The sequence below is a fragment of the Pleurodeles waltl genome, chromosome 3_1 (assembly GCF_031143425.1).
Source record: "Pleurodeles waltl isolate 20211129_DDA chromosome 3_1, aPleWal1.hap1.20221129, whole genome shotgun sequence".
Classification (NCBI taxonomy): Eukaryota; Metazoa; Chordata; class Amphibia; order Caudata; family Salamandridae; genus Pleurodeles; species Pleurodeles waltl.
The window spans coordinates 688159353-688174753 of record NC_090440.1 but is presented as its reverse complement, the minus strand read 5'-3'; the positions used below and the strand labels follow the sequence as shown (position 1 = coordinate 688174753).

At 41.8% G+C, this 15401-nt stretch overlaps 1 protein-coding gene across 18 annotated transcripts in view; it reads left to right on the top strand.

Annotated features, from left to right (window-relative positions):
• Positions 1 to 12242, top strand: part of ADGRB2 (adhesion G protein-coupled receptor B2) — a 1191470-nt gene extending 1179228 nt beyond the window's left edge. For 11 of the 18 annotated variants that reach the window (XM_069223314.1, XM_069223308.1, XM_069223306.1 and 8 more), the window contains one exon: positions 9429 to 12242. In XM_069223314.1, coding sequence (XP_069079415.1) covers positions 9429 to 9602 — 174 coding nt within the window. In that variant the 3' untranslated portion in view covers positions 9603 to 12242. The remainder of the gene's footprint in view (positions 1 to 9428) is intronic. The other 7 variants (XM_069223311.1, XM_069223309.1, XM_069223301.1 and 4 more) reach the window with 1 other exon arrangement.
• Positions 12243 to 15401: the final 3159 nt, after the last annotated feature.

The window sequence follows — 15401 nt, the reverse complement described above, 5'->3', positions numbered from 1 at the left end:
AGATTTAACCTTATTGGTCCCTGTCCTCCAAACCAAGATGGAGGATTTTGCAAGGAGGGGGTAATTTCAGCTCTAGACACCTTAGGGGTGGTCCCAGCTGAAGTGGTCACTCCTCCTTGTTTTCCCTAATTTTCCCACAAGACTTGCCACCAAAAGTGGGGCTTTGTCCAAGGGGTGGCATCTCCACTAGCTGGAGTGCCCTGGTGAACTGTAAGAAGAGGCCTGAGCCTTTGAGTTACAGGTGTTAGAGTTCCTGCAGGGAGGAGGTGTGAAGCACCTCCACCCAGTGCAGGGTTTGTTTCTGGCCACAGAGAGCACAAAGGCTTTCACCCAATGTGGTCAGAAACTTGTCTGGAAGTGACAGGCTGGCACAGACTGGTCAGTCCTACACTAGAGGTTTGGCTAAAATACAGGGGGCATCTTTAAGATGTCCACTGGGTGCATTTGTCAATAAATCCAACACTCGTATCAGTGTGGGTTTATTGTGCTGGGAGGTTTGATATCAAACTTCCCAGACTTCAGTGAAGCCATTATGGAGCTGTGGAGTTCGTAATGAAAAACTCCCAGCCCATATACTGAGTATGGCCACACTGCAATTACAATGTTTTAGAATGCACTTAGACACTGTAGAGGCATATTGTGCATGCAACCATGTCCACACCTGTGGTGTAGTGCACTGTGCCTTAGGGCTGTAAGGCCTGCTAGAGGGTTGACTTACCTATGCCACAGACAGTGGTTTGTATGCATGTCACCCTGAGAGGTGTGCCATGTCGACGTTGTCTTTTTCTCTTCACCAGCACACAGAAGCTGGAAGGGCAGTGTGTATGTGCTTGGTGAATGGACCCCCAGTGTAGAATAATACATGCTTCAACCCTTGGGGACCTTCCCTGGTCTCAAGGCACTTGGTACCAGGGGTATTTTTTTACAAGGGACTTAACTGTGTGTTGGGGTGTGCCAAATGTGGAAATAATGGTACAGTTTTGGAAAAGAACACTGGTACTGGGTCCTGGTTAGCAGGATCCCTGCACACTCTCAGCCAAGTCAGCATCAATTTCAGGCAAAAGTGTGTGTGTGGATGGGGAACCATACCAAAAGGAGCACTTTCCTGCAACAGCACTATTGCACATTGAAGTTTCCAAAGCGCTGTGGCTCTGAGGTGCATTCTGCTTGGGGTGGAATCAAGACACCTGTACTCCTTTCCACCAATTCCATTCCAGCCCGAGTCCTCAAAAGATCAGGACTGACCAGACCCAAATCATCCTAGTGGGCCCAGGCTGGACACTGATTGTTTGGTATCCTGAACTCTTGGACATGAGTATTTTGTCCTATGATCACGTTGCCCCTTTAGGAGGATCTCCAGTCGAGCAGCAGGGCAGAGTACTGCACCTGAACCTGTCCATGCTCCATCTTCATGCTTGAAGATTAAGCAGCAACAGTTGAGCGTTTTTGACCTTCCTCCCAACGTTGTAGGTGTTATTCTGCCAGCCAGGCGTCTCTCAATTAAATCTGTATACGCCTTCCATTAGGAAACAGTCTGGAGTGTCTGACTTGTTACTTTTTGGGTTATCCTTAGTCCAGCAAGGCCTTGCTCTCAGCATTGTTAGAGGATATTTATCTGCCTTATTAACTTTTATGCACTTGCCAGATCAGCCCTGTGTAAGTCACCTGTTGTGACTCACTTATTAAAAGGTTTACAGCATGTTTCCACCTTCCTTATGCCCCCAGTGGAACTTATATTTAGTCTTAACCTTTCTGCTGTGTTCCTCCTTTGAACCCATGCATAGATGTCCTTTCAGACTTCTGACTCTCAAGACTGTCTACTTGGTGGCCATTACATTGGCCCTGAGCATTAACGAACTGCACACCATTTTGGTTCATCCACCCTACACTACCTTCTACTAGGACAGACTGGGTCTAAGAATGTGTGTCTTTTTCATACCTAAGGTGGTGACTCTATTTCATGTCAGTCAGACAATCTCCCTCAGCTTTTATATTGATCATACCAAAGATCACAGAACAAATTATCAACGTTTCATTGGATTCACTGGAGGAAAGAAGGGTAAGACAGCGCAGAAGAGAATCTGAGATCGTACTCTGTACTAAAATCTGCTATGCACTAGCAAATAAGCAGTCTCCAGAAGGTGTGATGGCTCACTCCCCAAGAGCCAAGGCTGCGACCCATGGCATACGGGGTACCTATCCTCGACATATGTCAGGAAACATATTTTCATGAAGCACTACTACTTGGTAATCAGATCTGTCGAGATGGGCACTTCACCCGCTCAGTCCTGCAGGGATTTCTGGTTTAAGCCAGTTCACAGTCCCTCCTCTGGGGCAAGGTTATTGCTGTTGTATCTATTCTAAGGTAAGGAGTCTGGAGTTAGAATTATTTTCCAAAAGAACAAGTGGCTACCATCAGTAAAGCTTTTTCTGGTAGACACTCTGCCTAACTGTAGATTCCTTACCCACCCTCCCACCTCCCCGCTCTGTGAACTGTACCTCTTCCTCTCAAAGGCCTTCCTTAGCTTCAGTACACTGGTCACACCATTCTGATGTGTGTCTACATCTGTGTGCATGGAATGTGTCCCAAAAGAAACTGACAGCGCACTAGAGTGGCACCTATATAGGCACCGTGCACATCACACCTGGTGCAGACTTTGACACAGATCCTTCTTCACCACCTAACAGCACGCAGAGATACTGTTCAGTCAGATGCCTAGCGAGTGATCTAAGGAAAGGGATCTGCTGTTAGATAGGATATCTACCAGCAAAGGTATTACTAAATGTAAGTACGTTGTTCATACTCAAACTGGACTATTCCTGGTCCGAAGGCTAAAAATGTATGTGGATGGTGGGTACTGTTCAAGCAGTGGTTCCATGTCTGAAGAAAAAGTATAGAGTCACTGAGTCACTCCCTTCCTGTCCTGTGGGTCACCCGAAGTCAGACTGTTATAACATCAGGGTACCTGCTAGAGCAATGGTCAAGGACAGAACAAAATCCTCTGCAGCAATAATGCTGCCACTGCCTTTTCTGATAAAGGGTTCCATCAGCTGGCAGGAGCAGTGGTGTTAAGATGTCAGGGATGGCTAAGGTCTACAGCTTTCCATCCAGATGTCCAAGCCAAAAATAACTGTTTTGCCCTTCAGCGATCTCACCCTGTTTGAAAAAACATGTGAATGAGGCCCTACAGAACATTGACAAATACAGATACTGCAAAATCCCTAGGAGCTCTATAATATCAGTGCCCCGGCTCAGTCACTTTTCATGTCTCAGATAGACCCCAGGCTTGCATGGGAGCCTTCAATCAGTATGGGGATGAAGGCCAACCATATTATACCCCACTACAAACTAAATTTGGCCAGGGATAAATAATCAACTACAGTGAGAGACAATGGTATGGTAGATTGTGCGTATAGAAAATAAATGCCTCTCAAATGCACTCTATCAACCAAGAGAGCTTGACTCTCCACAGCTGCCCCTTACCAACCATCCCAACCTAAGCAGTTGGTGGAATGGAGTGGAGAATTTCTCATTTTGCCTCCATATGGGAGTCGTCCATACCACTAGACTGATGGGTGCTGCAGATTGTACACTCAGAAAATTAGTTGGAGTTTTTACAGATACCAGGTCTGCCCACCCTAGGAAGAACATCATCTTCACTTGAAGAAGCTACAACAGGAATTCTCCTCCTAAAGGGAGCAAAAGAGATGGCCCTGAAATCCCATAGAAACCAGTGTTTTTACTTCAGATTTTATTTCATAAAGGTGAAAACTGGACAATGAAGCCCGATTCTAGACCTCAGAGAACTAAAGAAGTTTCTGAAAAAACAGCCTCTTTGCATGGTTACAGTCCAAGTCCTCATGATGGTGCAGAAAGGAGATTACCTGATCTTCCTGGAACTTGAAGATACTTATTTCCACGCCCCATCTGAACTGGAAGCACCATACATACTTCCTCTTTTCAGTGGCAGGACATTACTACCAATTCAAGGAACTTCATTTGACATCAGATCAGAAACACTGTTATTTACCAAATGCCCAGCACAAGTTTCTGCCTTCCTTAGATAATAGGGTCATCAAGTGTATCTGTACTTAGGACAACTGACTTCTCAAGGCTCCATGTCTGGGCATACCCGGCACACCTAGGGCATCAAATGCCAAAACACCAAGGTGATGTATGTAATATTTGAATTAATCTCAGCCACAGGCAATTGCTTGGGGGCACATCCCAATCCATTGTTTTGCACCGGTATGCCCAGATGTGGATCCTGGACTCACTGTGCCACTGGAACCAACCTATATCCGGTTTTGTCAGGACTCAGCCTGGCAGTACAGGCTGGACTGTTCCCATGAGGAACAGGGCCAAGACTGATTTCCATATGGCTGGGTCCAAACTGAGGTGGCATGGTGGGCAAAACATTGTGGATTGGGATGTGGCCCGAGCGATTGCCTTTGGCTGATATTAGCGCAAGCATTCCATCTATAACCTTGTTTTTGCATCAGAAGTGATACAAGCAATTCTCTGGAACCTGTTTCAGTAGAGATGAGCCTGGTCGCCACTTTGTTATGTTTATTATGCTTGTGATTTACTGCTTTCTTTTCTGATTCAGCCATTTGAATATATGAAAGATCCAGTCCGAGAGAAGAAACTAGTTGCTTACCTGTAACTCCAGTTCTCCAATATTGGTATCTTTCATGTATTTACACTCGACCTTCCCTCCTCCCTAGTCAGATGCTCATTTATTATATGCTCTACTCCCTCTTTGTGGTATGATATCTGAGCCAAGGTGGCCTCTAGGGGAAGTAGGAGGCTAGCACTTCCACCTGATAGGCTGACATTTGTAGTGTTTCAAATGAGGTTGATGTGCTACTAAAACACTGCTGTTGAGGCTTTTCACAATCTTAAAACTATTTACTGTTATTTAAGATTACAGGGATTCCCAGCCTGATGACTGGGAATGATTCAGGCATATGAATATTTCAAAGGTACCAACACAGGAGAACTGGAGTTACAGGTAAGTAACTTTCTATGTGAAGCCAGGCCAAAATGGTACAAATATTGAAAAATCATTAAAGAACCAAACAACAAATGCAGTACAACTAAAATAAAATGCTAAATGAAACATCAACTACAGTTAACAACATTACATTTATAAATAATAATCAAGAATTTAAGGTAATTTATGACTTCCTTCCTAAAAGGCAGTGGAGACAGGAAAGACATGCCCCCCAAAGGTGAAAATTCATGAAGCTGGAAGCCTTGACTGAAAGTGCACAATAGTAATTCCAGCTTTTTAAACCTAGGGAATTTGAAGACATATGAGATATGTATTTAAAGTTGAATGGGATGTCACAAAATTGAAAGTTATACAGTTGAGTCTTTTTAAAAACCAGACTGTGCTTCATAATTTGAAATCCACACTTAAGTTTCATCTACTGTAGTAACTTCAGGTTTGGAGTGATCGTATTATACTTCCAAACTCTGGCAGCCAGAGCTATTGAAAATTCCCTAAAAAGGCCCTTGGTGGATCCCAAAATAAAACTGCTTTCCCCTGATCTACATGAAAAAGTACAAGTGCCTGGACCACTGACCATACATTTTCAGCTGCTCCTCAAAAACGGTACAGGTGATATGATCAGAATGCACTTATTTTGCATCATGATGACAGAGAGAAATCATACAGATGAGAAACTTTAATGGAATATTAAGAATTATCAAAGATTGTGTTTGGGCCCGATTCACCAACAACATTTTGTAAGCATGTTTAGTTGTACTACAGTGGTACTGCTCATGTATTCCAAATGAAATTCACAAACCTAAATAAGGAGATCTGTGCCTCCACCGCTTCTGTTCTTTTCTGTGCAGAGATCTGCACACATATAGGTATATTTTGGTAATAAATGTGAAAGGGACTAGGGACAGTGTCTGGAAATGGGGAATTCGTACTCCTAAATGGGAGGGGTTTACAGAGGGTTAAGAACAGGTTTAAGGAGGGACTTGCAAATACGAACAACCACCCGTAGAAGAACAAGCCCATTGATATTCAGGAACTACACTTCTAAAGTTACCATAGGCAAATAAAAAAAGTCGTAAAATAGTTGTTTGTGCTCCAGCTCAGCATTGGAGAAAGTCTGGCTCCGTACGTGACCATTTACTCCCATAGAAAATAATGGAGACTGGGCCTTAAGACCACATGGGAAATATTTTTTCGACTTTTTTGTATGTATAGCATTGTTTTTAATGCTAAAAGGTTAGATTAAAATTGAATTAACTTATTTTATGCAAATTCATTAAGACTTTTAAACAAAAAAAGGTTTAAATTAAGTCAATCGTAAAACTTAATTAAAAGTATTAAATATTAAATAGTCAAATACTAGTGATGGTGCTTTTTATTTTTGATAAAAAAAGATTTATAAATTAATATATTTTAATAGTTCAATTATTAACTGCCTATAAATTAGTGTGCTGTGACATTGTACGTTATTAGTTATAGGATAATTATTTTAAATTCATTTGGATTTGTATTTTACATTACAAAATGTATGTTTCTTTTCTTTTTTAAGAATAAACTTTATTATTTTGCCCTATACTTTACCACAGGGAGATTTTTGGCCCAGTAGCCGAGATCTGCACTTACATATAAAAAGCTAGTAGTAGTTACTTAATACTTGTGCCTTTTTTTTCTTATATGTCTCCATTCCCTGAACTGAGGGTGTGGAGATTTGTAAGTCTGCACTAAGGTTTAAATCTTCACTCAGAAATGGTGAATATTGGAAAGTGTAGATATACACCTAAGTGCAAGAGTACAGTAAATTTACACGAGTAAGTCTACAAAAAGGGCCTTCTAATTTGTAAGTTATTTTCTTCCTTGTTATGTGATTTACAGCACAGACCTGCACATCGGTAGCAGGTTAATTACATCACTGTGTTATCAGAGGTTCAATGCTTTAGCAGTTGTCTCTGGAGCCTAAGCCAGTTCCATGGAGCAAGGCCATAGTTCATTGTAGTTTTTCACATTATAGTACAAGGGAGATTTTGTCAGGAGAGATGGAGAAAGAGCACACCAACAGTAGTTCTGCGAACTAACACACATTTGACAGGCATTTGCATCCAACAGATCTGATTGGTCATATAAGGTAGCTTTGCATGTTGCTGGTACATTATACAGATTTGACATGTTATATTTTTTGTTTTCTATATCTTCCATGTGCATTTGGGTCTGATATGAGCCTTTTCGCCTTTTCACCTTTTCACAATGCACCATTTTGAAGTACGGAGAGAGGATAAGGGAGGGAATCCCTAGAAATGTGGAATACAGGGAGTGCAGAATTATTAGGCAAATGAGTATTTTGACCACATCATCCTCTTTATGCATGTTGTCTTACTCCAAGCTGTATAGGCTCGAAAGCCTACTACCAATGAAGCATATTAGGTGATGTGCATCTCTGTAATGAGAAGGGGTGTGGTCTAATGACATCAACACCCTATATCAGGTGTGCATAATTATTAGGCAACTTCCTTTCCTTTGGCAAAATGGGTCAAAAGAAGGACTTGACAGGCTCAGAAAAGTCAAAAATAGTGAGATATCTTGCAGAGGGATGCAGCACTCTTAAAATTGCAAAGCTTCTGAAGCGTGATCATCGAACAATCAAGCGTTTCATTCAAAATAGTCAACAGGGTCGCAAGAAGCGTGTGGAAAAACCAAGGCGCAAAATAACTGCCCATGAACTGAGAAAAGTCAAGCGTGCAGCTGCCACGATGCCACTTGCCACCAGTTTGGCCATATTTCAGAGCTGCAACATCACTGGAGTGCCCAAAAGCACAAGGTGTGCAATACTCAGAGACATGGCCAAGGTAAGAAAGGCTGAAAGACGACCACCACTGAACAAGACACAGAAGCTGAAACGTCAAGACTGGGCCAAGAAATATCTCAAGACTGATTTTTCTAAGGTTTTATGGACTGATGAAATGAGAGTGAGTCTTGATGGGCCAGATGGATGGGCCCGTGGCTGGATTGGTAAAGGGCAGAGAGCTCCAGTCCGACTCAGACGCCAGCAAGGTGGAGGTGGAGTACTGGTTTGGGCTGGTATCATCAAAGATGAGCTTGTGGGGCCTTTTCGGGTTGAGGATGGAGTCAAGCTCAACTCCCAGTCCTACTGCCAGTTCCTGGAAGACACCTTCTTCAAGCAGTGGTACAGGAAGAAGTCTGCATCCTTCAAGAAAAACATGATTTTCATGCAGGACAATGCTCCATCACACGCGTCCAAGTACTCCACAGCGTGGCTGGCAAGAAAGGGTATAAAAGAAGGAAATCTAATGACATGGCCTCCTTGTTCACCTGATCTGAACTCCATTGAGAACCTGTGGTCCATCATCAAATGTGAGATTTACAAGGAGGGAAAACAGTACACCTCTCTGAACAGTGTCTGGGAGGCTGTGGTTGCTGCTGCACGCAATGTTGATGGTGAACAGATCAAAACACTGACAGAATCCATGGATGGCAGGCTTTTGAGTGTCCTTGCAAAGAAAGGTGGCTATATTGGTCACTGATTTGTTTTTGTTTTGTTTTTGAATGTCAGAAATGTATATTTGTGAATGTTGAGATGTTATATTGGTTTCACTGGTAATGATAAATAATTGAAATGGGTATATATTTTTTTTTGTTAAGTTGCCTAATAATTATGCACAGTGATAGTCACCTGCACACACAGATATCCCCCTAACATAGCTAAAACTAAAAACAAACTAAAACTACTTCCAAAAATATTCAGTTTTGATATTAATGAGTTTTTTGGGTTCATTGAGAACATGGTTGTTGTTCAATAATAAAATTAATCCTCAAAAATACAACTTGCCTAATAATTCTGCACTCCCTGTACAGTTGTATGCTTTGATAAATCGTAATACTGCATTTATGTAAAATAAATTAGGGGGTCTTTTTTATTGTTTCTTCTTCGAGTAAGGTGAGGGAAGGGACATTACATGTTTCTACTGCTGATTAGATTTCGTCAATTTCACGATGCTGTCTTGTCAATGTAAAATCAAAGCAACTACTTTAAGTTTCGTCTAAATCAACTTTTCCATGCGTTGATCTTGTGCACTTGTGATTTCCATCTCAGATTAAAAGTCATTTGTTTTTCATGGCGTTTGCTTTGCACGGCATACCTTGTATTTCCCCTTTAAGGGTTTGTTGCTTCAGTATCTTCCATCAATATTTACTTCCATTTGCACATTGGTATTTATATTTTTCATATCTAATCTCTATTGTATGTTCTATTTCTTGTACTTGCTCACACCATACCTCCCCTTGTGTTCCATAACTTGGTTCAGTCCTGAAGAAATTAAGGATAATCTTTAGTGGTGGTGGCAAAACACTTCCTTTCCATGATTTTCCAACTAATCCTCATTTTTCCTTCCCACCCTTTAGGAAAAGACAAGTCCCGCACAACACCAGCAGCAAGCATGGGAGAACTACAGGGCCTCTGTACTAAACACGATGACGCCCAAACCCATGGAGAGACTTGAACTGCACTGTGCAGACTGGGACCAGCCCTGCATCACACTGAGCCTTTCCGAGGGTGATTTTCAGACTGAGGTGTAGCACAAGCTTCCTCACACCAGTAACGGGGACGATGACTGCAGAAGATGCAGGGACATATAAATATCTATTTTCACCCCACCCCTTTGAGGTGGGGAAGTGAGCGACTCTTACTCCACGTGGATTCACATGTGGATAGGAAAAATGGTTTTGTGATGGATTTGAGGTTTCTTCCCAAGACATTCTTTCTGAAGACGTGTTTTTCACACACATCTATCTTTTTCTTTTCATGTTCCTCACTGATGGGAAACACACACAAACACGGAAAATTAAAGGTCAAGATGTTATTGTGGTTTGCTCTTGTGTTCAGATACCACCAAGACCTGGATGAAGTGGATCAGCGTGCATACAACTGGCCACTCCCAAAGAACTGGGAAGCCACTGAGACCCAGCATCTAAGGAATAGAGCACTTTCTTTTTTCTTTGTCTTAAATAAATCTTTTGTTATTGTTTTATCTTCACTGTACTCAATTCCGACACAAACACAACTAAACTGAAATGGACAGCTATTTTCCTGTTTCAACCTGTCTTTTTTACTTTTGCTTAGTGTAGGAAGGTTCTCATGTTTATACTCTTTTACCAAAAGTATTATCCGGGACAAATGTTTGAATTTGTTTGTTTACATCTCTGCCATAACAGAGCTTCCTTAATGGCACGCTTTGAAAGGGAAGTCTTTTCTCTCCCCAAGTGCTTCCTATAGTGTATTAATATTCCCGCACCAGAGTACTCTCTCCTATATTTGGGATGGGCTGATCCTTTCTGTCTAATGTCCATATCTACTTCATCAAAGAACTGTTGTTCTCCCTCTACATCCAAAACAAAGCTGCCCTTTGGCAATATTGGGTGCCTCGGCCTTTTATCTGTGTATGTTCTATGAATAGCACATGTAGTATATCTAATGACGTCCAGTCTTGCATTACTTGGCTTTTAGTGAAAGACCTCAAGTTGTGGTCATTTGGTTAATTAAAAAGAACACCGAAAAAGATATTGGAGTCATGGCTGTACACGTGGGCTTTTAATGGCCAGTTAGTTCATTTGGCCTTATATGTTAGAATGTATTCAATAATGCTCAAGCGAGGCAATATCTGTCTAAGGGAAAGGCTACGTAGTGTAGAAAGCCCATGGGCAACTTGAATTCTACTGTGAGGTAGGTTTTTATTGCTATCAATTGGTGGGAATTGTTAGCATCAGATGGACATTTGGGTTTGTATGGAACTGACTGTAAGCTCTTATTACTGAAATGGACCATGGTTGCCACCCAGATTTTCAGTGTTTGTCAACATGAATACCCAGCTCAATATTTGTCCGTTATTTAGAATTTCTTTATATAATCTTCGTCTTTTCCGCAGCATAGGATGGATTTTCTGTTAGTACTTCTTGTATGAGATAGATTCCACTTTCATGTTCCACTCTAGTTTTCTTATAATAACAGCTGTTTGAGGTAGCCTTGACTTTTACATTAAACGCCTTCAAATTCCCAAAATGCGTGTGTGCAGCCCAGAAATGCACAAGCTAAAGTATTTACCCATGCCAAGCAAAGATGGATCACAACCTTTAGCACATGGAGTGATCATGAGCATTTTCTTCTTAACAGTACTAATCGTCTGACTCAGATTAGTATTGGGAATTCCATAAGCTATTCAGAGGACTTAATTTGTATTAGTTCAGCAGCCTATGGCCAATGGATTACATATGCCTTGTCGGTTATGTAGTTTGAGGGAATGGTTAAATTGTACTTAAGTTTATATAATCATTATTTAGACTATTTTCAGATATAATCGAAACCCTCTTATGTTTAAACATATATTCCATATTGTATTGCAATATTGCTTCATCTGTGACATAAGCTGAACACTTAACAATCAGTATGGGGGGCAAAGAAGTTGAGAATGTTTTGGGTAAAATTGCAAACATCTAAATTTAGAGCTAGCGTTTCTAAATCATTTTTAGACTTATGAGGTTCGGAATCACCTTCCCTCAGTTATGATTTTCTCATTCTGTGACATTCTAAAAAATAATAGTTGGTGGTCATCTAATTCTACACTCTAGTCAGTTAAAAAAAGGGAGTTTCCCTGCACTGGGTTACAAGCCAAGCACATGCTATGGATTGCCTCAGGAAAGGGAAAATCAACCATTCATATTTTTTCACAAGGTCAAATATTGCATTCTGAGTCATTTAGTGTTCATTGTAAGGCTGATTTAGGATTTTCATGTAACCAGAAACACAATAACCTGTTATTCATTTCCTGGCCTCACAAGAATCCTAATGAAGAGACCTTTCTACACTTGATTGTGTAGATAATGCTAATCTACATTGATTGTAAAGGAGAATGCATTTATGTTTTTTTCCACTGTCTGGTTATAATAAAAATGGACTAAATACTGGGAAGCAGGCATCTTTGACATTAGTTGTTTATGAATTACTCTCTCCTATTACTGTCCTGTATCCAATTCAGGGAGACCCTTCCCACCTAAAGGATAAAAGTGTATTCTAATGAAACCGAGGTAGCATCTATGATTTACTAAAAATGCAGCCCAGAAAGCATATGTATCAACTGCTACCACAGCTTTCAGAGATAAAATATATTGTTGCCAGACTGTTCACCTCAACCTACATGCATTATAAACATAACTTTCCAATCGTCTTGTGCTTTCCAACTCATGAAATTCTGAATGACCATGACATATATATATAATAGCACTAGTCTTTCATCATTGCCACCTTCCTAGGAAAAATAACCACTTCTAATCTTTGACTCTGCTCTGTACATGTTATTCTCAATTGAGCACCCACATTTAATCAAAAATATGCATCCTCAATTTCGTGGTATATATTTAAAAAAGGAAAGGATATGCGCAAGAGAGGTGTGTATGTGGAGGACCATTTTGGAGCTGGATTAATTAGAATTTAAAGTGCTGTGGACTAATTGCGTTTCTATATTGATAACATTTTCCGTTCTAGTTACATTGAATACCTCAGTGACAGTGGACTTAGCCATCTTTTCTGTCTAGCAGTGAAGGTATTGAAGAGCAACTTAGGCACCTCAGTGAGGTGTCCAAAGTAGCAACAGTTAGAACGTGGTTTCCATTGGTGCTTACCTCATGGAAGTAGCAAAACATTCAGTGGACTAAATTTGACACTATTCTTGTCTACTTCAGAATCTGTTTGTGCCCCACTCGTACCTTAGCATTACAAAGAAAATATCAGGCATTCATCTTGGCACCAAAGTGTGACTTACATGATGTTAGGGCTACAACATGGAGGCATACATCTCTGTCAAGAGCTTCAACATAAAGCTCGCTGTTCTCGAGGTCAAGTACTCGTAAAAAACTTCACAGGAATTAAAGCATCCATGTTAGAAATTGGGTTTCTAGTTTGCAGAGACATGCACCCTGTCCGAGCAGAAACCACCGTCCTAGTCAGGGTAAGTCGTCAGATACACACTAAAAGTTAACCTGTGCTCTCTATCTGGTAGCTTGGCACAGAGCAGTCAGTCTTAACTTAAGTGGTAGTGTGTAAAGTATTTGGGCATCACTTCCAACAGTAAAACAATGAAACCACCACGCAGGGCCCACTGAGCAACAGTATCTTAATCCTTGTTGCAGCACGAGGTGTCTCAATGATCCCCATGCAGTTGGGGTGTTGCACCGGAATTTTCCACGCAACGGTGATGATGCGTCTGAGTGCAATGCGCTGGTTATGAGTGTGGCAGTTCCAATTGCGATGCACCAGGTCAGTCCTTGCTGGAGGGGAGATGTGTCGATCTTGTCCACACAGTGGTAGCAATGCATTGGTTCTGAAGCGGTGGTTCTTGGGTGATGCACCTGTTCTGAGTGTGCTGCGCCGGTCCCTGCTGCAGCAGTGATGCATCGATCCCGATCTTGCAGGTGGCGATGTGTCAGTTTTTATCAGCACAACAGGAAGTTCTGGCAGTTGCAGCACTTTCCACTCACTTCTAAAGGCCCTGGAATGGCTTGGCACCAAGTTGCAGAGCAGTACTTAGAAAAAGTAAAGTCCAGGTGCTGTTTGTAAGTGGAAGAGAATTCTTTGCTGTCCCTGAGACTTCAGAATAGGAGGCAAGCCAGCAAGCCATTGGAGTCACTTTGGGATGAAGAGATGCTGATCCAGTCTTTCTCACTCCCAGGCATGTAGGCAGCAGGTCAGCTCAGGAAAGCAGGAGCCCAGTAGAGTAGCAGCTCAGTAGAGAGGCAGTCCTTGTAGCAGCACAGTAGTCCTTCTTCCTGGCAGAGTGTCACAGGTCTAGTACGTATACTCAGTTGTGCATTTGACGTAGTGAAGACTTCAAAGAAGGGTCTTTGAAGTGCACTGAGGCCCTCCCTTCCTATCCTGGCTCCAGACTCACTACAGGGTGGTATGCAGCTCTTTGTGTGTGGCAGGATACTGCCCTTTCAGTTGTCAGCCACTCCCACCCATCATGACCAGGATGACCCATCAGGATGTTGATGGCTTATCAATCACACCTATGCTCCCTTTGTGTGTGGCTGTCTAGAGGGAATGCACAAGTTCAGCCGTCACCCCCCACCCCCAGTCATATTTTGGAGACAGGCAGTAGGCACAAAATGGCTAAAGTAAGAGAATGCCAACTTTCTAAAAGTGGCCTTTTCAGAACTGCAATTTAAAATCTGACTTTACCATAAGTGGTGATTTTAAATTGTGAGTTCAGAGACACCAAACTTGACAAACCTATCTCTTTAGATTAGGAACTACACACATAAGATGTAATAAGGTAATCCCAATGTTATCTTATTGGCGATAGAGACCTTGCTGTAGTGAAAAACAAACTTGGGAGTTTTCCATTACCATTGCATGTAAAACAAAAACGTAAATGTACTGCCTTTTAAATACATGCCACCCTACCCTGTGGGTCACATAGGGCTTACCTTAGGGTGACCTATATGTAGCAATTCAGAAGATTTAGGCCTGGCAAGAGGTTTAAATTGCCAAGTTGAATTGGCAGGTTAAACCTGCATGGCCAGGCTTTGCAACAACAGGCCTGAGACATAGTTACGGGGCTACTGAAGTGCGTGGCCCAGTCAGTGCTGCAGGCCCCCTAGTAGCATTTAATTTACAGGCCCTGGGCACATGTAGTGCACTTTACTATGAACATATAAATAAATTAAATATGCCAATTCAGTATGAGCCAATGTTACCATGTTTTAGCGGATAGAGCACAAGCACTTTAGAACTGTTTGGCAGTGGTGAAGTGCACAGAGTCCTGAAGCCAGCAAAAATGATATTAGAAGATGGAGGGAGTCAGGCAGGCAAAAATTTGGAGCAAAGACCACCCTAAGGCTGTCAGGTCTAACAAGCCATAAATGATTCAGAACCTTCCACGCGTTCCACCCTTTCCTTGCCCTCTTCCTCACTGCCAATAATGTGCTACCCCTACACAAGATTAAAATAAAAAGTGGAAGCTTGGTTCTAGTAGAGAGCAGAATGCTGGACTGCCACCATCACAGAAGAAGGTTGAGCCCCTGGAGAAGGCTAACTCACTATCACAGATACTCCACACCTTGAAAAACAGACCAAGTATCAGTTCTGATTCAAGCTAGGCCAAGTATTCTGTAGCACCTCAGGAATATATATGCCTTCTAGCATTTTGACAATGGATGATTGTAGAACCTTCAATAAATTGCAAATGTTCCACTAGGAAACTTACCATTAAAGCAAAGGTGGTTGCAATGCACCATCCATTATTTTTTACAGCTGTTATTGTGCCCCAACTACCATGCACAATAGTGAATGAATACACATCGCACCATCTTCTAAAATGATAGTGC